At 38.1% G+C, this 25,724-nt stretch overlaps 1 protein-coding gene across 2 annotated transcripts in view; it reads right to left on the bottom strand.

Moving 5' to 3' along the window:
• MICU2 (mitochondrial calcium uptake 2) overlaps window positions 1–25,724 on the bottom strand; it is a 154,657-nt gene that overhangs the window by 63,329 nt on the left and 65,604 nt on the right. For both annotated transcript variants that reach the window (XM_075490912.1, XM_075490913.1), the window contains one exon: window positions 5,540–5,687. In XM_075490912.1, the coding sequence (XP_075347027.1) occupies window positions 5,540–5,687 (148 nt within the window). The remainder of the gene's footprint in view (window positions 1–5,539; window positions 5,688–25,724) is intronic.

Raw genomic sequence — 25,724 nt, 5'->3', positions numbered from 1 at the left:
AGGCCAAATGTATACGATATGTTACTTTAAAGACTTTCTTAGGGTTGTGGTAGGATTTCCTAATGCTGTTTGGGTGATGAAGTGTAGCTGAAGATGAAAAATTCACAGTATGGGCTGGTTACAGAAGCAGAAATTTTCAGCAATCTGCTTATCTTTGCTTGTGTGTACAGATCCCTCAACAGGAACATTACCTTCCTTCACTCATAACCCCACTTTAACAAATGAGTAAACAACAATGACTAAAAAGCTTTGGCTAGAAATGACTGATTTTGTTTCATTTTTCTAAAACTCAGAAGATATTCATATAATGACCTTAAACCATTATGCTGCTTCTTCGCCTTTGCTTTGCTTTACCTTCCATCTAGCACTGGACAAGGGGTCATCTCTGTCCTGCATATCCCAGCTTGCAGAGTTCTCTACGGTGTTTGGAGGATTTGAGCAACAACAACTTATCAGTGCTAAAAAATACTAAATGCAGAGAGAGAGAGAAAACGATCTCTTTGTTAACACATTAGAAATTCAGGATGATTGAATTCAGTTCCCAGCTGTGCCAATGGCTCCCCATATAACATTTCAATCCTCACTCCCCATATGGAGCTTCACCACTTACACAAGCTTAAATCTTAGTCTTTGACTCTGAATCCTAGGTTTTAGATCTGACACTCATGCGTGACTCATATCAGTCTGATCAGTTATTGTATATGAAATTCAGGTCAAAATTAAGACACTGAAGTATAGGCATCTGAACTCCCACTAGAGGCAAAAACTCAAGATCCAGAAACAAAAGGACTGACTCAGCTTGTTCTGAAGTGCCCATCTACTGGCTGGTCCCTCTTGGCTCTCCAAATACCACCAGCACTGATCTCCACTAAGGACAATGGAGAACTCAATTTTCTAGCCATCGCACCCTTGCACTGTATCCTTTCCTCAAGATTCATTCACAGTCATGACCACGCTGATGCTGTGACAACATGAAGCCACACATCATATCAAACCTGCAAACATACCACAACCTTGTGCCAACCATGTTTTCACAGAAAGCTTAACCAACCCAAACAACTTCTCCCAGCAAACTTACAACATGCTAATACTCACTGACAGGTAGGACTCTACCGTGGAAATACTGCCTCTGGCACCCTGGTGCTATAGAACACAGGAAAAACTGTTTTACTGCAGATAAAGGACTGGTTCAGGACATGAAGATGCTATGATACATTAAATCTGGAATGAGCTCAGAAGGATCAAGATCTTTATTTAGTCGGTGTCAATTGTTATCAGACAAGCTAACCTGAGCATTTGTCTTCTACTTGAAAGAGGAAGGTATTTCTCAAATAGAATAATCTTCTCCAGAAAAATGAACATAAACACAGTCCAGATTTAATGTACTGCAAAATCTTCATTTTCTGAAGGATTCTTGTATCTGTAGTCTTTTTCAAAATTTAATACAGATTTTCTTATATGTTCTACAACAACAACACACCAGAGATGATATTTCCATGGAGAAGCTCTAACACAATATTAGCCGTATAATCTGGAATATGAGCCTAAGTATGCACAAGTGTTTAAAACACAAGTTTATACATGAAGCTGGAACGGTGTTTTAAAAATAATCCTGCATTGCAATGAAAATTCAGTGTAAGTCAGCTGAGCTTTATCCTTCTTATACCTGTTATCTTAAAAATGCTAGAACTTCTGATGCAGCACAAGTTCATATTATTCTTATTAGATATTACTAGACATTGAGAAGATTTTACATCACGATAAGAAGAGTAACAGAAAACACTTTTTCACTAAACTATCATTGCATCAGTTATGACTGTTTACATGAACATCCCACAGATTACCCAGAAGAAGTTGGCAGGTTTTGCAGTGGTTTGCCACACATCCCTGTGGTAACATTGTTTTAACACAAGATTACAGGGCATATAGCCATGAATCCAAAAATCTCAACAGCGCATTTAGTACGCACTGCATTAACTGGTACAAAACACTGTTGCAGGTGTTGCACAAATGCTGTGCCACACTACCACTTCTCATTTACTGTTTGCCACTGTTTATAAAGAGGTGGCTGCTTCCTTCCATAAAATAACTAACAGTTATAGAATTAGGCAAATATTTACAAAGGTAATCCAGTGTGAAACGCTGCATCTAAAAGCAAGCACATTTTTTTTTGGGTGGTGCCTTTCTTCCTTTGTAGAGCTCTTTGCTTTGTCAATATGCAGAACAAAATAAGTCTGTCAGAAAACTCTGCATTTGTTATCAGCTCATTCTCCTTAGATGGCAGGACTGTAAATATTTTTCTTCATTATCACCCTGACAGTAAATAACTTTGCAGGTGTGATTTAATCAACAGGAATGCCAAGATTTCACAATTTTTGGCCTACCTTAAAGAAAATGAGTAATAGAGAAACCCATGCACCAGGAAACAAATCAGCAGAGCTAGTGAACTAAGGTCTACCAAGCAGGGTTCAAGATCACTTGGGTTGGATGACAGTTGATGTATTTGCACCACAGTTCATCTGTTTTCTTATCTGGGAAAGTGTTCTATAATAAATCATAATTTATTGCATGTTTTGCAACCTTGTCAAAGGGCACACCTAAGATTTTTGTTTCAGTAATAAATTCCACCCAACTGGGTACAGGAATTCACTTGACAGTCTGGACATAGCTAAAATATTTTGGTATTTTCTAACATCAGCACTTTTGATCTAGCACCAACAACTCATCTGGTTTACAGAACACCACATTTACTTTCGTCTAAATTTAATTATGCTTGAAAACTAACAGGAGATTTCAAAGTAATTCTCCAATGACAATCACCAGTGAGCAAAAAACCCCAAGGCTGTTGGACAAGGACCCTGATTCCCAACCCATAACTGCTTCTCATCCCCTCTTTTCGCTTGCCTTTTTGCCCTTTGGGAGTGTTTATCTCTGAATAGGAACAAAGCAACAGAATGTTGTGATCAACCTCAGCAATATTTCTTGGTGTACACAGCTAAATTGCTCGTGAGGCTGGTTCTTGGCTATTGTTCTTGGCTATTACCTGTAAAAAAGACAGCAGAAACAAAACTTCAGAACAGTCCTAAGCCTTCCATATTATTATATACAGCAACCAATTGGCAAACTCCAAGCAAATATTTATGAAGATGAGTGGTACTGCCAGGGTGCTTCAAATTTTTCAGAGAGGGTTTTTTTTTTTTAATTAGTTATTAATAAAAAATAGGTAGAGAATAACCCAATCATTACAGCTTTAAGTTCAGCATTATAAGACTCACCATTTGTATGCAGTATCACATGTTAAAATTGCATTTCAGTATGCCAGTAAGTGAAGGACTTTCTAGGATTAGTGGTGGCATGCCTGTTTTCCTTTCTAATACCACTGTTCAGGGTGAAAAGGAATTAATTTTATGATATAAGCAGAAAGTTTCCAAATATAATTGCTGCTTTGCTATGAAGTTCACCATCTTGATCTATTCTGAACACACCTGGACAGACACTTGAGACAGGTCTGTTTATTTTCCTTGTATGAAATTCTTCTAAACACAATGAACAAACCACTGCCTTTAAAATACTTAAAACACCATATTTCTCTGCTAAGAAATGCTACGTCTGTTTGCAGTTACAAGAAAACCTAAAATCCTAAGCAATATGACTTGAAGATAATTTCTTACCATTGTGTTTATGCTACTGACCAACGAACCCACACCAATGATGGTTAAAAAAAAATGTTTAGGAGCATTAGATTCAGGTATTAACATTTTTCTATGAACTGTCTATGATGCTATTGTTATAAGCCTGACCTCAATTTGAAATGCTAAATATGCATTAGTGCAAAGATTTTTTTTTCACGTATTTTTTTCTTGTCATTATTTTTTCTTTTCTGCTTAACGCTGTTTCCTACTCATATTAGCAAAGTAACTGAATTAACTTGGCTGCATGACAAATAAATCTTACCCACATACCACTTCATTAAAAATCTGCACGTGTATTATTATAGTTGGAGTAACCAATTAATATGTATGAACTGCTAAGACTGAAAAACACTTATCTCTCTAACCTTGCTTTCACAGACAACTGTCTGAAACCCACACCTTCAAAACTGGAAATTTCAGTATTCACTGTGTTTCAGGCTGGAAAACTCAAAAGAAAATCCCTTCTAGGTTTTTAACTTAATGACCTAAATTTTGAAGGGGAAAGAACTCTTTCCATTAGCCATATATTAAAAAAAAAAGTTATTTTGAGAGTCTCCATGACTCAAAGTCATAAAGTCCTTCTAAGGATTTATATTCAGCTTTGTATAATATTAGAAGTTGTGTGTCAGCAGTAAAGCCATGTATCCTTATCACCTATGGATTTTTGGCAGACACAAGAAAACTTCTTTTATTACAGATTCTCGTATCCAATTCTTTGACCACCTGCAGCTCAGTAAACTCTGTTCTGCCCCATGTTTCCCACAGGCTTGAATCAAAGTACATTCAGGTCTCCTTCCTCCCTGTCTCTCAAGCCTTTCCACAGTACCTCGAATTCCCTTCTGTATTTCCTGTTCAATACCCCCAAGCCACTCGGACATTCGCTGCTAGCTGGGCAGAGCATCCCAGGCTATGAATGGCTTTTGCTAGACAATGTGCTCCCCTGGTCAGTATGTGCAGACTGCAGCAAACAATGATTAAAGTTGGGGTTTCCCCCTCTCCCTCAGCAGACGTACTAACAGAGTATTTGTCCTCTGAGTGACAATCCTCTCTGAAACTTAGAGAACTTAACCTTTCTAAAGCAAAAAATTATTGGGGAAGCTATAAAAGCCAAATTTTTGGAGAAAAAACATCTATCATTTAAAAAAATTTCCGTAACATGGAAATTGGAGAAGATGATATAAAAGACAGATAAAAGAAGCTTAAGGAATGGGGCTGAGTTAATGAGGCCAGAAAAACAGGAGGAAAGGAGGACAACCACCTATGCACTTTTTATTTGTGTGCTGGTCCTATCTTCTTCTCAGAAAGTCTGCTTTTAAAAGTACTTTTTTAAAAACATGCATACAATTTTGATTTGTTCTTAACTAGGTTTTGTATAAACCAGAGGAGATTTGAAAACAGAAACCTAGAGCTGAGGTCAGTGCTTCATTACACTCATTCAAGTCACTCCCATCACTACTTCTTCTAAGAAAAAGGGTCACAGAGTACTTACTGATGAAGTGGATAGACAGATAATGGGGCCAGGAATGGTATGAACACTATTATATTACAGTCCTACTATTTTTTGTGGCATGTAAGTAATTGAGAAACTACATACTGATCAGACACGCAAAATATGCAGAGAAGTAATGTCATCATCAAATCACCAGATTTCTAAATCATCAGCCTCACTTCACTGGTGTAAAGGGTGGTGGTGCCTGTGAGAATCCATATGCACAACATTTATAAATTGGCTTCTGCTGATTTATGTCAGATAAAGGATCTTATCCCAGTGATTTGCAAATTACATCTTTAAGGGGACCTGCAAGTTTCTTTTCCCTCACAAATACAATGATGAGAAAACAACTTACGTTCAACTTGATCAAACATTACTGAGAACAAGAAATCTCTTGGTGTCATGTAATATTCTCCTTCATATTCCAGTGATGCAAAATGCATGAAGCGATGCTTCCGAAGAGACAGTCTTTCGTCCCTTTCCGCATTAATGACATCTTCCTTCTGAAACAGAAAAAGAATCCATGTAGAAAGATGGTTGCATTTGTAAACCAACTCTGTAATTAGAAAGAATCCTATATGTGATCTTGATTAACCTCAATATTTTGTGGCTAGCCACAAGAAGAGACTACCAGGAATTAAAGCTTTTATGGCATGGCCCTAATGAATGACATGCTTATATGACATTCAAAGTATTTTTTGGCTTCACTGAGAGCATGCCTTAACAACATAGCTGAGCCAAATGAATGGCTTGCTGTCACCAAAGGCTGCCCTTGCTTCCCACTCCCTTGCTCTGGGCCATGTGGTCCTGCACCTCCTCGTTTGCCAGTTCTGCTACTTGTTGGACTCTTGTTGAGCCAAATTCAGCTTGCTAACTCAACAAAAAACTAAACCGACCAAACAGCAAATAGTATTTTGCCAGCTTAGTGACTGGCTCAGCAAAGGTTGAAATGTGCTCTGCATCCATGCAAATGATCCACTCTTGAAGTTAATTATCAAGTTGTGGAGCAACTCCTAAGAAGGGAGAATAATGATGTTCCAGTTTAAGTATGGCCCTATCTTTCAGAGAAGTTAGAAAAACAGGAAAAGCAATGAAAACACCGACAAAAGAGTCAGAGATCCTATCACCAAACCCAAAGATTCAACTAGTCAAGCAAACAAAAAACTTCCAACTCCCCCCTCCCCTTAAATATGGAGAGACTCACGATCGAAATCATACAAGTTGACAACACTCCGATGAGTAGTAACAGCACTTACTGGCAGCAAGAGAGTACACAAAGTGAAACAGAGACATTTACATTTTAGGATTTCAGAGATAGTAAATGACAACAGGAAAACGAGACACTCTAAAATTCAGAACATGTTGTGTGTATTTGAACATTAATCGCGGAACAATTTCACCACCAGCAGTATCACTCAATTTTAGAAATTTGAGAAAGAAATCTAGAATTTGAGAAAGTAAAGGAAAAGCAAGAAAATCCAAGGCTAAGTACCAAGGTCCCAACTTGAACATACTTGAAACAAGTCAGTAAACAGCAAGATGGATCTGCAGCTAGGTCAGTGCCTGTGGCATTACTCGGTGTGTGACGCAGATGAGCGGGTACAGCCTAGGGCATGGCCTACCGAGGCGCTGCATCACATCTTCCAGCAAACGATCACTACTTGTTTATGCAGTTTTCAGTTTCTGGATCGTTCCTATGGACTGTTTGGCATTTGAGCAGTCCAGTATAGTGCTGGTGTATGTTGCATTTTGCAAACTGGGTTACTCCTGAGACAGGGCAGTGCAAGCAGCTCCTGGTTACACTCAGATCAGCTGCAGGTGCAGCGCGGGTCTCACCAGTTGATGTTAAAACACAGGGTCTGCTGTGCTGAGCATGTTCATGGGGTGAACTGTGGGACACAGACAGGCAGACAGTATGTGAACAGAGGAGGGGGGAGACCAGTGGGAACACCTTGCTTGGTTTTGCTGAAGTCAGCACTGGTTATAGTGACACAGAAGGTAACAGGCACCCAGTTGCACAGGAGGTCATTACGAAAATCGGGAACGTGCACAGATATTTGCAAATAGCATAGCAGGTAAAGGGGTGCCTGCGTGTTTGTGCACACACATCCAGGGAGTGGGCAAGCAAGAAGGGAATGGGACTCTCTGAACCACTTAAAAGCTGTGATCAGATTTCTGACACTTCAGTTTTAACCTGCTGTTCCTCCAGGATGGGGACTGCTAATTCAGTCTCCACTGCTGAGTTTGAACAATTGCAGAATCAAGCGCCAGCAGTTACATTTCCTCCACCCAGCTGACAACATGCCAGGACTTTGGTATGAAGTGGCAAAGACAGCAGGGGAGCTAGCTGATACGATGAACATACAAGCTGTTTTGGGACAATAGCTTCTAGCCTTCAGACAGGGCTCTGAAGTTAAAATAAAAAACATTAGGTTTAGTATCAGGCTTACGAGGTAGAGGAAAGAGAGGGAGGACTGATATTGATACAGGCAGCTCCAAATAATGGGACCCAGTGTGGTCTGAGAGTAATGACCAACTGCTTCGCAGTGAAGCACTCTGGGAACAGGAGGGTGGACCTCAACCTGTGGCCAATAACCAGTCCATTGAAGAAAGCATGAAAAAACAGTTCAGTGGACAATGAGACATCAGAGAAGAGGATGGAGCATTTCAACTTCATGTCATTAGGTTTCCTTTTTCTCTACCCACCATGATCCCTAACTGGATATGGGGACCGTATGTTCATACAATTTGGCTATCTCAAGACAAGGGGCACAACTGGCAAACCTATGGCCATAGCCTGGGTACAATTATTACTATCATATATTATATTATACTTAATTATAGTTCTAAATAGAAGGCTGAGACTTGCAATTTAATCCCACGCCTTGCACCTTTGTGTTAGCATTAAGCACTTGTTAAAATACTTCACTGAATGATACCAGCACCTTGTTACAGTCAATTTTAGCTTCCCCTTGTAGCATGTTTGCTTCCCTCAAACCTCGGGTTTCAATGAAGGCGGTGGGGGAGGGGACCAACAACAAGAAAGAAAACAAAATACTCATAATTTAGAATTAAAACAGTCATATTCTGATATGCAAGGAGAATGAGGGCTACTTCTAAGTATCTGAAGCCAAGGTTTACTTTGTTTTAGATATGACCATTTCGTATAAATATCGCTGCTTTAAACTTCTTACACAGTAGGGAGTTTCATCGTGGCCTACAACAGAAGCTACACTGCTGCTGTTCTATGATTCAGATCTGTACGTTCTAGAAAACACTGTTTAAAAATAAATCTAATGTAATGAGAACTTTAGCTTTATTCTTTTTAAAACTTCAGAGGACAAGTGACTCTGTAATTGCTTAGTTAACAAGATTCAACAAACATTGCAGATATCAAATGAATAGTTCATAGTTGCTGGGTATTAACATGCAGCATTCTTATTAAAATCATCTCCTCATAATAACATGGGCAATTTTTGCCCAACGGCTAATTTAAAAAAAATGGAAAATTGCTTCACAGTTGTCCTTTAACTAAAATTATGGAATGAAAAGCAATCTTTCTGCACAAATACAAAATAAAAAAGTTTAGACAAGAAGTAAAGAGCTAATCCTACAACGTTTTCAAACCAACTGGATTTTCAAGTTTAAGTCTTGCCGTATTTGTCAGAATTCTGTCTAAATCTAAACTTGTTACTGATATCAAAGCATTGAATTTCAGCAATCCACAATTTTAACTGAAATAGATAGGTACAAGTTCATGTATTAACTCTGAAGAGTGCCTTGTATTTGGAAGAGAACGTATTCCCATCAGAATTACAATAATGTGTGGCTACAGGTTCATCAAGCCCCTTTCTTTTCATGAAACTAGCATCCCTGATTTGCAAAACAGCCTTGAGAACATGGGTCATTCCTTAGGGAATTCAGCTTCAAATACTACTACGATTGAGATAAGCAAACCTTATGGGATGAAATGCATCAGCTGTGCCATCTCCTACTTTGTTTTCAAAGCTTTTGCAAAATTCCTGATGTCCTGTCACTGTATGAGAAGCTCAGCGCCTGCTAAAAGCTCTCTGACCCTTCTGGACACCAGCATGAGCTCAGCACGAGCTACGCTACAGCTCACATATATAACTGCTTACTACTTCTGAACAGCATGTGGCCCTCAGACTGAAAATTCATGGCACTCCAATGGCAGTAAAACAATTTATACCAGCTACAAAGCTGACCTGCCATCTTCGTGATGACAGGTTTCTTTATTTCTGCTTTTCCCCCACGTTTTAGTATGGTTACTGTGACAGTCTCTACAGCATACTCCATGTATGTTAATGTTAAAGGAAAAAAAAGAAAAGACTGTGCAACAATCAGGAGTGCAGAAGTATAACACGAAAGCAAAATGTTTGCAATTATCTCATATCCCATTACTTTGCACTTTAATTTATGGAGGAGCACAAGGCAGACCTCAGTGAAGGTCTGGGAGAGAAATATGTACAGACAAAATAAAAAGCCTATCAAAATATTTCAAAAACGCTGAATAAGTTTTACCCCCCTTGACAGTTATGAGAATAAAGACTGAAATTTCCCCAAGTGGCTCTGCAATCTGCACAAAACCTAAGAAAAAAAATAATCTGAAAGTTTTTATTAAGATCCTTTTTACTACAGAACATCTGGAAGCTGAGGGCACTAGGCTTTTTCAATCCAGAGAAGAGAAAAGCTTCAGGGGGACCTAACAGCAACCCGCCAGTGACTACACAGAAGTTATCAAGATGACTGAGCTGGGCTCTCCACTGGAGCTTCGTACAGCTACTCCACCAGCACCACCATTAAATGTGGTTAATCCAGGCTCCCTTTATAACAAGTGGCAAGAACGGCAGTTCTAGAGTGCAATTACAGGGACTTTTTTAGCTGTCTGGACAGACAGTTCAGAAGATGGAGGGAGAGATAGAGCACAACAGAAAAAGTTGTCCTTCCTTCCCACCAAACACGTTTGCACATTTTTATTGCATGAGAGACTGAAAGTCTGGGCAAACGTACCAGAGGGTGGAAGCTCAGAGGAGAAGAAGTGGCAGCAGCGATCTGACACACTTCAGCCAGGATAGAAAGTGCGTAAGGAATTTTTACTGTCCAGAGTGAAGGTAGGTAGCATCAGTGGCCACATACTCAAATAGCACATCACGATGACATAAGGCCTTTTAATTGCCGTCTTTCTTACAATGTTTTCCAAAACCAACAACAATATTGTTCAAATTGGTTTAATATCAATTAAGGACTTGAACCTGCTACATTTGGCATCAGAGACTAGAAATTCACAACCAAGTTGTAACGATACTGAAAAAGTGATGACTCTTCTGGTGCAAGCTACATAATTTATAATTTGACAAAAATATTCAGTACAATTATTTCTGCAATTTTAATTAAATTGAATGCAGCTGAATGTTTGCCCTTCAAAGATCAGTACTGATCATCTTATTCTTACTCTTCTTAATTTCTTCCTTAAACATACTGCCAGCATTTAATTAAGCTTTGAGTGACATCTTTCTCATATCTTGGTCATCACAATTTCGTCAGCCACACTGCCAACTACGACCCTCATACTGCCTCAGTTCTCCATTTCACCACACAAACCCACTCTCATAACCTAAATAAACAATATGAGTATTCTCATAACCTAAATAAACAATATGAGTATAACACTTTACTATGATTATTCTTCGAGTCAAAATAATAATTTCAGAAGGTGTTCTGGAGCATCATTACTAAACTCTTTGCTTAGCTGTATCACTTCTTTCCATCAAATTGTTTGCTGTTTCTGGACTACTATTGCCAGTGATCAAGTTATTCCTGAAACTATGGTTTAGGACAGTCCTGAATCCTGAGCAAAAGCAGATCTACTGTTTCAGAAAAGGGGACACAGGCATCCTGAAGCAGGTACAGGCCGTATCATGTGGCTAAGTGTAAAATATAGACAAGTCTACAATAGCAGCTTACATGCTCTTTTAAAAGCTGCATCCCACTCCTCTACCGTTGTTCTCTTCACCGATACGTCTCTCTCCAGGTCTTCAGCAAGCAGGGATGCCAGACCCACCAAAGACAGTTGGCAAAGTATGGAAATACATGGGCAGTAGTAGAGAGCTATGGATTTCTGAAAAAAGATTAGAAGCATAACTCTCATTTGCTCTGAGAAGGCATAAATGACCGAATAACTATTCTAATGACTATTCCAAACGCCTGACCACAGATTGAATAAAAAATATGCTTTGAAGAAAAGGCTGATTCAATCACTTAAAATTAAGACTGATCTTCTTTTAAAGTACCAATCTAAAGCATGCATAGGGGAGCAAGCCCTCTCTCAACAATTCAGTATTCCTCCCACTTCAATTAAGTCCTGACTAATTTCCAAGTACTTTTTCCTGAGTCATCCAAGGAGTCCTTCAGATAAAAAAGATTTGACATTCCTGACATTTCTAAAAACACTGTGAAAGCTCATTTTGCTCATAAAAATGCATGTACGGGGCAAAAAGCAGAGTTTTCCTCTTTAATCCTATTCCACAAAATTATTTTCAAGTAAAGACAGGTATACTGTAGGAAACAATTATGTATTTAAGGCTGGACTTTAGATATTAAGGTATCTGCAATCTAACACCTCAGCAGTTTCCAACAGTGCAAAGTCAAAGCAAGCAGGATGCAAAAATTCAAATTTACTGAGAGAGCCAATGGGTGAGAAGAATCTATTACTATTGCTTGCACAAGATTCTTGTAAGCATAATTTGAAATGACTCTGAGATTGACTTGGGCTTATTTTTGTCTTTAACAGTGCCATATAAGAAGAAATCAAACCAGAAAGAGCTATGCTGCATTAACGTTAAGGCTTGGGCTGAAATTCCATCCTTAACTTGTTCTATTGTGTGTGGGTACAGCCAGGGCTTCAAACACTGGGTGTTCCCACATGCTCCACAGCACCCCCGCACAACTGAGTGAATTAAGAATGAAGTTTCAGCTTTAACTTGGAATTTAGTTGCCTTTGGGGTTTTATGTCAAGCCTCCAATGCCGATTTGAGCATGTCCATGGTAAAGCTATGATAGTTGATGGTAAATTAGAATTGAATGACATAAAAAGGGCTCTAGAAGGATGCAAGAGCAGTTGACATGGCAAGGGATCAGTGGCTGACCAGCCACTGGCGTCTGTAAGCATTACCGAAGACTATGGTTTCCTTCTTGGCTTCCTGCACTGAGAAATGCCTAAGGGCAACAACACTACTTCTTACAATTAATTTTCAGATTAATGTAAAGAATCTGTTTATCAGTCTCTTAATTTAGCATGCTGATACAGAATTCATGGTGTTCAATTTTTGGCTTTGATTTTTTTTTGGTGTGAAAAATAGCAAGCTTAAGTCAAGTAAAAACCTTATATTTACTGTATCTTTGAACGTTTTTTAAAAAAATACATTGAATAAAAATGAAAGGTTACATAAATAAAACCTTGATAACCCTTACCTGTGATTTTTTTAACACTGCTGATCACTGTGACATGATTTTGGTAACACTGTAAGCAAATTCTGCATCCATTCAAAATGTAAGCAGTTGTGTACAAACTCAACTACTCAGCTACAAACTGAACTACAAACAGTGCCATGTAAGAAGAGTTGTACAAACTCAGCTACTCAACTACAAGCTACAAATATTTGCAGCTGATCAGGAATCAGAAATGACTTAAAATAAGCATATAAACTTATCTCTCCCTTAAATTTAAAATTATGTCTTCCACTTTCTTTCATTTTACATTTTCTCCTTTTGCACAGAATGTAGTGGTTTGATGTGCCTGCACCTTTTATATGTTTTCCATCCTAATTTTTTCTGCTTATAAAATAGTCTACATTTTCCAGTTAATTTTTCCCAACATACTTTTTCTTTCTTCACTCTACTCCTTTCCATATAATTTACTTATTTTGCCTCTTGGTATCCTTTCATTGACTTTCTTTCCTCCATTCATCTATACACCTTCTTCCACTTTCCCTTGGAAAAAAAATTAAGCTATAAAACTTCCCCCCCCCGAAAAAAACAGGATCAATGCATTTTTTTTCTTCCCTGATCTGGAAGAGTTAACTTGCACCACTCATTTTACCTGCTATAAGGATAACTAAACCAATGTGTGGGATGTAATTAAAATCCAGTTGGTGCCAGCAGGCTCTCTGGGAGCCTTAGGTTTGGATACATTAATTCACACTAGATCTACAGATGGATTTAGCAACTCTGTATCAAATTTCTGTAAGACTGATGAAAACTTTGCAGTTAACTTGTGTCATTATTGTATCTCAATTTCAACTCAATCCAATTTGAAATGATCAAAATAGCAGAAAATGTAACTTAACCTCAAACCCTGCTGCACATGTTAACATACCAGCATGCATGCTGAATGCACAGAGGATAATGCTTGAAGCTCAAGGTTTGAAAGTTTCATATGATGCAATAATTTATAGATGAAAAAGGGTTTTGACAAGAAATCCATTTGATAGAAATATGTGACTTACAGAAAGCTCAGGATTGTAATATTTAAGAAAGCTTGTATAAGTACATGCAAAAGTAGTTCGTGCTTTCACAATAAAGAACGTGAGCCATGTATTATGCAGAGTCTCAATCAAATGCACCAGTCACCAAAACCAACATCAAGTTGAAGACATAAGAGCAGAAGCAAAACATTCTTATGAAGTGAATTGATCTGTATTACTTTTTTCAATGTTACATTTTTTGACCTTGCAGACCAAACTGCAACCTTGGATGCAAAGTAAGTCAGGAAAGAAGAGGAAAAAAAGTACTGATTTCTGTTTGGAAATAAGTTCTAAGTATTTGAATGACTGTTTAGCAATGTGAAACTAAATAAACAGCTACATTACTAAAAGCTCTAACAGCCTTGAAATCCCTAAATATGAAATGGACAAAAGATTAAAATACCTTCTCAGGAGCTACTTCTGAGATAGAGACCAGACTGCTAAAAGAAGGACAAGTGGAGAATGAGAATGCAATAGCCTTATGTCTGGCTACGCTTAACACCGCTGAATATAAATACTCCAAAATTAGATGAAGCCCTTTCTATGGACTAACAGGTGCCACTCCCCTTCTTTCTTTCAAATAGCTGCTCAGACAATTCTGCTGTGCTAGTACTAATTAGTGACGGTTACATTTGAAGCAGCAGCTGAACAGTTTATTTGCATCTAAACCCCTGATATTTTTGGTTTTAATTTTTCTCTCCCGCTCTTTGTATTTCACTGAGTTCAGACTAAACTGGTGCACACAGAGCATGTCTTCCGCTGTTACTGGAACCCATGCCAAATGGAGAATTAAACCAAATATAAGGATAATACAGAAAACAGTCTCAGTTTACAAGGTTTTTTTTAATTTCACTATTCAATTCTAGAAATTTCAGCCTTAGCAGAGCTCATTTTTATACATAAACTTAAAGAGAAGTTGGAAAGTAACACATTTCCACTAACAGAATATAATGAAGGCAGATAAGGTGCCCAAGCTCTAACAAGCCAGAGAACCAGTTCATTTAACAAACCATACATTTACACCTCAACTTGCAAGTTATCACACCGCCCTGCTTACACATTCCCCTACCAAGGCTGACACACCGCTCGAACACACTGGTGCAGAAGTACTAAATACATACAGAGTGGCAGGGGGACCACATAGACACCTCAAAGGAAATGCGCCCAGGAAACATGTTCATACAGCTTTCTCAGAAAGCTCATCACACTGCTATTGTATTTGACAGTCAGTGGATTTAAGTGAAAAATGTGTTGTACCTACTTCTCACTGATCTTTTTCAGTCAATCACTGCACATTAAAGTGCAGTTAAAATGTGAAGACACGAATACATTTATCTTTAAAGGTAAGAAGAGCTAGATATTTTTGAAAGATGCTAGGTGCAAATGTGTAATCAATACATGGAGCTTAACTGTTTGCCTCTGAAATGCCATAATATCTGCATTTTTCCTCCCCTTTCTCAATTCAAATGATGTACGGAATGTCTCTCGGCACACCTCAGGAGCAGCTGGGAGAGGCTCTAAGCCATCTGAACTTTTTGCTTACCCTGGGCCTGCAGATCTTCAGGACTTTTCAAGTTAATAGGACGTTACCTCTTACATGTGCTTGTGCTGTAGAAGGAAACCATATGCCCTTCTCAAATAGCTTCTTGCTTTGTTTGGGTAACTCAGATAGTAGGTCTACTTGATCTGTTCTGAACTACGTCAAGACATAATCCATTTATTACATGGCGGTTCAGTTTAACTGCCTGCCCTTCAAAATGGGACTATATACGTCTGAGTTTGAGAAGTACAGCTTTGAACTGTGAGAATCTTTGCAGTCCAACTCATGCTAACTTCATGGTGCTATATATTTACCTGATGCTTTACAGCTTTAAAAGCTTTTTACCGTCATAGTGCGTGGTCCTGTAATAACTATACAGACAGGAAAAAAGTTAGCAGCTTTAATAGTAGGTAGTTGAATGCTACACCAGTTTTTGTTCTGAATGAGAAGACAAATGAATTCTGGACTCACTGCTTATAAGTAAGAATTTAAAGGAGAAAATAAACTGTTTAACGGTAGGTGTAGTAGCCTGACCTAAGCACAAGGACCTAAGAGAATGTATATCCAAAACCAAGACTGGGAGATGATGACAAAAAGGGAAGATGACTTGCAAATAGGTAAAGTAAGCAGTACAGATTCAGAAGAAAAATTAAATACATGAAAAGCTGAGGATAAGGGAACTAGATTTGATGTAGCAATATGTAAGAAGACAGTCAAGAGTTACATAATAAAAACCCAAAGCAGTTAAATTTTCAAGAAATTTTTTTTTGTAATTAAACAGATGCATTGTGTTAGCATTTAATGGTTGTGCAGATTGAAATATATCCATGCCTATGTGTGAATAAAAGAGACTAGAAAGAAGATGGCTACCATAATCTGTGTAAGGGCTGAGCACGAAGTGGTAAATACAATGGAATGGGAATTAAGATAGTAGCGAGTTTAGTGATAATGGGAGAAGAAAAGTTTTTTAAAAAAAAAAAAAAAAAGAATACCAGAAATGTACCAGAATTGGTCTTATAAGCTTTCTAAAACAACTTCAAAGTGACTCTGTCAATGGTTACATACACTTCCAATAGTTCTGTACACCCTACGTTTGCAACAATGTGCCAAATGCATTCCCGAAAAGGTATTACACCGGCATGATATTTTGCAGACAATATATGCACTTCAAGGGAAACACTGTGAAAGAAACTGCCTCCCTGTCATCAGACTGTCACTCGCATGTTTTCAAAACACGTTTCAGAATACCTATCTTGTTTAAGTGCTATTGTTAACATGCTTGCACATCCAAAACGTTTTAAACAGCGGCTGAATGCACAGTGCCTTCCACAAAAGTAGATGTAGAACAGCCTTAGATTCCTGTATCACTCACTGAAACACGCTGCGCGCCAAATGTAATCATGTATTAAAATGCGAATCCTGTTAATTTTTAACCTCGGTACTTTGGACTTGCCCTGCCAGCGAATTTTCATCACAACACTGGGATTACATTACAGGAAATACACCCTGCGTTGCAGTTGCTGACCATGCTAACACAGCACTGATCAAAACCAACCATGCAGCGGCAGAACCTATGGACTTACAACTACTTCTCTACCAAGGACAAGAACCCCCAAAGCAGAAATATCCTGTGATTTCATCTTCCTGGACTAAAGAACTATGTTTCTGTATAGAAGAGTAAATACAACTCAAACCAATCCAAACAGGATGCCTACATAAGGCTTAAAAATGCTTATATTATACTACCAGAGAATGAAAAAAAAAGATGACAATCTTAAATATGCAAGCATCGTATATGCTAGCTGTCATCAGTCCCTGCAAATGAGTGCTTCTATTTAGTCAGCCTGCAAATACTTCAAAAGAAACTTGTAGTTGTTATGAATTTATCCAAATTTCAGTGTCTCCCTTTTTGAAGGCTTTGACATAAAGAAAACTCAGATAGTTAAAAAATACTGTGAATCTTGAAGTTCTGTTGGCTGGTGCTCAACTGAGACAGGAGCCCTGAATTTGTTCTTCATGGAAAGAGAGATCTCCTTGGTCACAAGATCTACAAGGTGGTGCTTTAAGGCTCTTGTTTTAATCCACACATGTATTTAACAGTATCATAGGTCACTGTACATCATACCCGTGTATGTACCAGTTGTACACTGGTATGATGGCTTTACACAGCAAAGCTACATAAAAACATTTACTGGTAAAGGAATAAGGAATTTTACAGTTTGTGGTTTGTTGTTTTTCTTTTCTTTTTTTTTTTTTTTTAAATACCCCCCCCCCCCCCCCCCGACCAAAACACAACAAAAGAGAAGAGGGCATGCAACTACACAAGTGCTTGCTATAAATATTCTGAAATTAAAAAAAAAAAACAATTCACTGTTTAAAATAAAGACAAGCCCAAATAGTAGGCAATAGTCAAAAAATATTATTGCCTTAAGAATAAATATGTAAGAGTCCCAGATGTGACAGATTGCTGGAAAGACAGGAAAACTGTGTTCAGAAAGAGTAAGAATTCCCTTCGGTGACAATATGAACATTACAGAGCTAATCACATTTCAGAGCTAATCACATTAGTGCTCCCCTGGAAGCTTGAAAATTTCCTGGTTGGGGGGGAGGGGGGAATGTTTTCTAAGCTTTTATCCAGCCCTTTTATAACAAAATTTTGTTATAACAAGTTAAAGACACATGCAAATGGCAAAAAGAAACGGGGGGGGGAAGCCAGATATGCTCCAGGTTCTTCTGCATAAGCAACCAAACTGAAAACAAAATAAATACTTAGCTGAATCTGTCACAATACACTCTTTACTCTACAAAAAGTCTATCAGATTTTAAACCCCATTGTTACCTATATCACACCAAGATGTTTTCTCAGTTCTCAGAGAGCCTGGTACTTAAAAACGTGCCATAAGTGATGGGGAGTTAACTGATTAGGTTGCCATAGAAAAAGACTACCCCCCACCAAACCTCCCAAAGCATTCAACAGCATCTGGGAAGTGTGAAATTCTTCACTTTTAAATACAGTGAACTAACACTATTAGATAAAACTTCCACAGAGGTAAATTAATCAGACAATAACAACATGTAAAAGAAAGAAAACAGAACCTCTTTAAAGCTTTCCTTTCTTTTTTTTTTGTTTATTTATTAAAGGTTTAGTCACATAGATGAAAAATAGCTAACAAGTTAAGCTCTTTAGAAGAGGGGTCAGAGTTATGCTCAGAGGATTTAGCAGGTCCCAGGAGGGATCTGAAACAAACATCCATATGTCCTGTAAGATTAATACAACAATAACAACAAAGTCATTGCAACCACAAGAAATGTTTACTTTGTAATTAAGTTGTAAAATTATATTTATTTCTCCATAAAGCTGCTGACTTCACTTCTAAACAAATGATTTGTTTTCTGTAGGAGTCAATGATCTTGTGACAATGTTATGTGTAAAACTTGCATGTCTTAAAACACACTGTATTTACCAATGACCAGACACATTTTTCCTAGTCCTGCTTATTTTTTTAAACTTTCTACCTATGCAGAATTTTTCTTCTAAAGCATTTTCATTTGACACAGAGATTACACATGGAAAGACTGGATGAAGAGAGACAGCTAAGAAACTTGTATGATGCACGATTCTGCTGTGCCACTCATTGTCCAGAAAAACAGAAACCACACTGAAAGTTTTGTCTAAATTCTGATATTCTCATTTTCTAATTGAACATTTTCATGAACATCCTTTTCCAAAACTAAAACTTTCACAATAAACTCAAAATAGTCCAAGCAAGAATTCAGAAATCTAGAATTCCGCTTATTCAAATTGACATATTTACTTTGAACCGAGCATGCATTATTTGCTCAAAGATTTGTGTAGTATTTTAAGTTTTCAATGGACTGTAAAATGCATCATACTCAAAACTGGTAAGAATGATCTTAAAAGTTCCAGCAGATTGCTGTGTAGATCAGAACTTTTGAAATCAGTTTTTGACAGCCTCTAACAGAAAAACCACAGAAAACAGAACGAATGAGAAAAAGTTAAGGGCACCAACAGCAGGTAACAGAAGCTTCCATTCATTAATTTATACACACACTTTATCTGCATAGAGAAAATGTCTTACTACCTCTAAACTGAGCATGAAGGAGATGATTGTCCAGGACATTAGATTTACATCAGAGAAATTTTTAAAATCCCTTTTACATTCAGTTGTTTCAGTAACGGTTATCCTGAAAGTTTAAATTAATTCAATATGAAACACCGTGAATAAGGTAACACTGACAAATATTTATTTTAATTGGAGCCACTGCAGAGTGTAAAACCAGTGTATTCCTGATTACAGCAGAGTTGTAACAACCCTTCATTTTTTATTAGTGTTTATAAATTCCATCCTCTAATTTTGAACCTTCCTTTTATAATGAAAGTTCAAGTATGTTTTCTCAATCCTCCCTTCAAAGCTCATCACTGCTGCACTTTCAGTGAGATGGCAAGGTCACAATGCAGCACTACAATTTTCTCCTCTGCAGCATCTGAATCTAGCAAAAACCTGTACCTGGTAGGTCATCCACTTTTCTGTGCTACGTTCCTCTGTACCAGAGATAAAATTGTTTTCAGTCATCCTGGCTGCACCTTAAACGGCTTTTGTAGAGGTTGCAGTACCATTTAAGCAAGTCATCAAGCATCTGCTGATTTTCTTTTTCAAGACCTCGGTGGTTATCAGTGTTGCTTCATTTATCAAATCTGCCATATTCTTGGAAGCAGATAGTCTGCACAACATTACATTTCTTTGGGAGGTCCAGAACTCCATCTGATGCAATTCTCTCTTCTCCTCCTCTTCAAAGTTTTTAAGATTATCTTTATCTCAGACTTCTTTTGTGAAATTTATTGACTACAGCATTTAATTCAAGAGGGACGAAATTGTGTAAAATTCAGATTGAGTCATATTAATGTTACATTCCAACTCTAATGCTAGAGTCCAACTTCTTTTAATAAAAAACAATTTCTCAGACATCCTAACACCCCAGGCATGTCTACATTTTTCAAAGACAGACTGCTTATTTGTACATGTTTGCAGTGGTAAATAAAAATAATGCAAGTTAGTTTCCCCCTGCTCTGCTTGAGAAGATTCACTAGCCAGCACTATAATTTCACAATTTCAAAGTACAAATTGATGACTTGATTTCTAGCTAGTACTAGCCATCACCCTTGAAAACCAGATTCATTCTGGATCTGTAGCTAGACACCTATTCCAACATGTATTAAGTAAAAGAATATATTGAATCTTCCACTGATTTGTTAAAAGTCTTATAAAATTTATGCCGGAAATAACTGACACAACCAATGAAGACAGAATGTTTACAATGCTAAACATATTTTCTAATTCAAGACGCTGCTGAAATTCTCCACAATATTTTTTCAGAGAGAATGACTTTTGTGTGCTAATTCACCATTTGCAACAAAATTTCAGGATGACAGACAAAGAAAGAGCCCAGAACAGGTTAAGAGCAAAGACCAGGCTAGTTGGACCACCCATAAAAATGCAGAATTGGCTTAATTTTAAAAATAGGGATATTATACATTTATTTATAGCATCTGAGATAGTAATGCCATTTCTTTTTTACAATACTAAAATGTGACAATGCAATACTAAAATGTGACAATATTAGCAACACCATCAAACAGTTCTTCAAATCCAACTCTGGCCTTTGTTAATTGGCTTATTACTAAGAGAGGAATTAATTTTGGACAGTCAGAACAACTTAGCTAAAGGTTTTACAATGTAACTCACTTAAAGTAAGTTTATTTCTCTGCGCCACCCTTTTCCATGTTTTCCCAACCATCTCCTTACTAGAAAGAAAAAAAGAAGGGAGGTAAGGCTAACTGGTGCTCAATCTCACATTGCACAACAGATTAGGCTTTTTAAGATTTAAAATAGGAAGCCAAACAATCCTCCATTAAGATCTTCAATAAATACAGTCTCAGTTCATAGAGAAACTTGAGGTAAATATCATCAAACACTAGGCTCTTGAGACCAACTGTCAGAGATGCTCATTCTGTTAAATCTGCTGGTCTGCCACATTTGCCAGGCAACTGAATGGAAGAAGAAAGGAAAAAGACAATGATATACCTAGTCATGTCATGTCCCCCTCACTGCCCCATTCTCTGCCATCTAAGACTCCTGCTTCTTGACGTCAAAAGATCACAGGTACCCCATATTTGTCAAGAATAGGGAGATGCTATTTATTCTGCAACCACCAAACTTGAAAACGGTTCCGGGGGAAAAAAAATTAGCACTGAAGCCAGTAGTGAGATGGGTAGAAACTAGTTACAGGGTTTCTCTCGCTGTGCTTAGGAAACACCTTGTTCATTTTGAATGACAATGAAAGAGAAACGCACATTGCTTAGGTCTGTATCTAGGGCACAGTCTCAGTCAAGCTCAAACTCTCCTTGCCAGCACCTGCATTTAGGCAGGTGATCTCTGGGGAAGAACTGCAAGGAAGAACAGGGTCCCAGAGTACCCCTTACCGCAAACAGACATACATGGTTGCATCAACTCCATAGCTAGCTTGGATGTCCTCATGTCTTCAGTTTTTATGGCTCATGAAAATTAGAGCGAAAATAGAAGTCAGTACAAATAAAAATCAGTTGGTAAACTCAGTAATATTTAGATTTTTTTAATGGGGAAATCTTTGGAGGATACGAGACATTAAAGCTTATTCCATTATAAAATATTCATTTAAAGTAGTTACACAGATACCCTGCTTCTAAATGCAGAAAGTTAGCACCCCTTTGTACAAGGCTCTGTAGTGCTCCATAGCTTTGACTTGCCAGTCGGGATATTTCAGTTTTATGACCTGTTAGCAGATATACAGATTTCAAAAGCACTTCTCTTCAGAAAAACAAATAAATGCACACATATATAGTAGGACTTAAGCTCATGCTCAGAGCTAAACTCGCACATATGTCTAAGCCTGATCTTGAAAGTATTTAGAAAACATTTAAATGTCTTCCTGAATTTGGTCAGAGATGGTCTCAGAAGAATAGAGGAATGACTACACTGGGTGAGACCAAAGGTTCACCTCATGCAACATCCTTTCTCCTTCCTTATGCTCTGTGGCTGCAAGGTTAAAGCATCTGAATGAGTCAGATGTTTTACTTAAAATCTAATAGCAGTGTGTCTGCACCAATTCAAGCATTGGCCATAAGCAAATGCTTAGGAAGGAATAAAAATATTCTCTCAATATTAATCTATTTTGAGCTCAGGGACATCCTGAGCTGGATGTGGTTTCTCCGTGTTTAACAACCCTTGGTTATATCACTTTCTGGCACATACCCAACATCTCCTTGAGTCCATGCAAACTTTTAGTGACTTTAATGACTTCTGGCATGGAGTTTCACACATCTATTGCCTATTGTGAAGGACTGCACAATGGATAATAGACCCTGGGAATGTCAAGTTCATGTCAAATTATATGCTAGTTTTGTGACTGAGGCAAACTTAAATATAGTTGATTATTTCTCTCTCCAGGATAGATCTTTAACATACATAAGTTTTTTAGCCTCACAGCAGAGGTGAAAAAAATCTCCATAAGTACAGTTTCCATATCATTTCACAAACTGTACTAAATAATAAGATGATATCACCACACTCTTTTTCATTAATGACCTATCCAGGGACATAAAACTTTACTTCTAGGAGAAAATGCTATTTCTTTATTCCACTAACCAGTCCTTTAAAAATTCTCTTTTACAGGCCACCTCTTAAGTCTTTTCTTATCCCTTTTAATAAACATTACTTAATAGCTCTGCACACTGCCAAAATCCATTATCTTAAGCTGTAAATTGATAGCTGGAAACAAATGCTTGAACTTTAAGCTGAATAAAAGCATTGTGCTTGCTATACATTTTGTTTTCTGCAAAACTGCAGCTGCACATTTCAAATTAAACTATACATGGTTTTACTCAAAACGGATCTATTTTCTCACACTTCATTGATCTCATTGATCCAGCTAGAGCAGTTTTATGATTGCCAAACCGTTTTTAAAGTAACATCTGAAGCTCTTCAGACCTGACTCTAATGATTATATATGCCACTCTTCTCTAGCTCTTGGAAACAATCTGAAGTGACGTTGCTTTCAAAAGTGGGTCAAAAGCAATGTGGTTGAAAAACAGGTTTTCTTGTATTTAATTATTCAAGATTAACATTTTAAAAGATATCTTTGATATAGAATTCTTCCTGAATTCAACCACTAATTGGGAGGGGTGTTAATAACAGAATACATTTTTGGTATCTAAACTGCAGAGATCCTCAGGAGGAGACTGCTTCTTCCGGCTGATTCCAGAGTGACTTAAAGACCAACTTCCTCAGTCAGGTATCTAAAGGTATGTAAATGCAGATGAGTAAAGTAGTATGAATCTCTCATACAGTACCAGTTTATAGTAAACTTCTGCAAGGCTTTGACTACACTCTGGGGTATCAGGACACACTCACCAGGGGAACTTTATCTAAAGAAGCAGTTCTAATTCAGTACTGTGCCTGCAACGGCATGAACAGAATAACACATTCCCAGAAGGGCTTAAGTCTTCATGTAGGAAATTGTTGTTGGCCGGAGATGTTTTAAAGTGTAGTTACAGTAGTGCAAAACAGCACGGGTACGGCCTTTTGGATAGACCTTCCTCAGGACTAAGCTGGGAAGAGGCAGAGCTTGCTGCCTCTTGGTCATCAAGCTTGCTGAAAGCAAGGACCCATTTGCAAGGACCCAGAAGACAGAGGAGATCTGTCTACAAATGTCTTTGTTTTGTCTCCTCTAGTTGCTTGAATCTTCTCTGTTTAAGTTTCTAGCTTTTATTCAAAGAAAGTCAGTTTGCTCTTTTTGTGGAGCCTCCTACAGGAGATGTTGCAGATGGTTCCCTCTCAGACCATGCTTGATTTGTTGTCCCATCATTACATACCATTAAAGATACTGAATGATTAAAAAAAGGTACCACTGGCTTGGCTTTGCCTCTGGCAAGTCACAAAGTTTTTAATGACCTGCTTTAAAGTGATTCTACCTGTATTTAGAAATCCATATTGTAAAAGTTGTAGTTTAAAAAATGAGAAGAAAAAAAGTAATAGGAATTTGGTTTCTATTTTTATCCTCAATCCTAAAATCAAACATTTGTACATATGAAGCTACTGTAAATATGATCTGGTTGCTGAGCCTGTCTTAATATGCAGCACCAAGCTTTTCCCATTGACAAACTAATCTGCTGACAGTTCCTGGTCAGATGACTAAAAGCAGATTTCTGACATGGCAGAAGAAGAACACTGGGAAGCAAACTGCTCAGCCTATGGGAAAGTCAAAATCAGCTTTTTACCGCAAAAGTGACACCTTGCTTATGATACCCATGACAACATCATGAAGAACCTTCTTGATGACATACACGAAGTCTGTGTCTGTGTGAGCATTAAGCACAGAAAGGCAATATATTCAGGTTATCTTTGAGGACTACACTGGCAGTTTAGGAGCCATCACATGAATGCCCTAAGCCCTGTTCTACCCAATACTTTCATTAGTGACTTGGATGATGGAAACAGAAAGGGAAATAAAACTGAAAGTAATAAGTATGTGTACAAATCATGACCTATGAGGAAAAGCTGAAGAGAGGCCCTTATACTGCAGATAGCAAGGTTACTATTTAATTTTTGAAGTCCTTCAAGTTCTGTTTCTGCATGTTGCCAGGAGCTACCTAAATCTGCCTTGCCATAAGCAAATCAGCATCTGTGCCTATGCCACTCCACCCCAACTGAGATGAGTGAAGAGGCATTGTCACACCCCAGCAATCAGAGCAGCACCTGATCAGATTTTTGCTGACACATGGCAGGACTTGCATAGAGCTGTGAGATGAAGAGCCCTGCGACCCCACAAGATCTCTTTTAACATGCACACACATACTACTACATGTCAGCAGTATGTGTATGGCAGGCTCTTTGGTGGTCTGGAAGTCAGTGGGAGCTGAGAAGAAAGGGTCAGCTGCCTTTCACAGAAGTATGATACTATCTAACACGCAGCAACTTGCTTTAAATGAGAGGCTACCTTCCAACTTGCACTAAATTATCATTCAGAGTTAACAGCAGAAGCACTACTGCCATTCACACTGGTTTCATTTTGCTATCTACAAAGCTCCTGGGCTTCGTAACTCCCCTTCTGAGCTCCTCCACTCCCTTGGTAATGCATATGTAACATATACGGAATTTGGCGTCTGCCTTGCAGGTAGTCTATTCCAGTCTCATGAGTATCTACCTAAAAAGTAGAATCACAACATCAAATATTGAGTGCTGGGCTGTTGTGTACCTCCACAGAAGCCTTGAGACAGAAATGGCCCCAGCACATCGAACGCAAAGACTACAGCAGAACTGTCCTCATCGCTGCAGCCCTGTGACAACAGAGAAGCAGCTGGGACCAAATAACTCAAAAATTTTCAAAGCAGGGTATCAAAA

This window comes from Mycteria americana, chromosome 1, assembly GCF_035582795.1.
Source record: "Mycteria americana isolate JAX WOST 10 ecotype Jacksonville Zoo and Gardens chromosome 1, USCA_MyAme_1.0, whole genome shotgun sequence".
NCBI lineage: Eukaryota > Metazoa > Chordata > Aves > Ciconiiformes > Ciconiidae > Mycteria > Mycteria americana.
The sequence above is the reverse complement of the archived record's forward strand: the minus strand, read 5'-3'. Positions and strand labels throughout refer to the sequence as shown.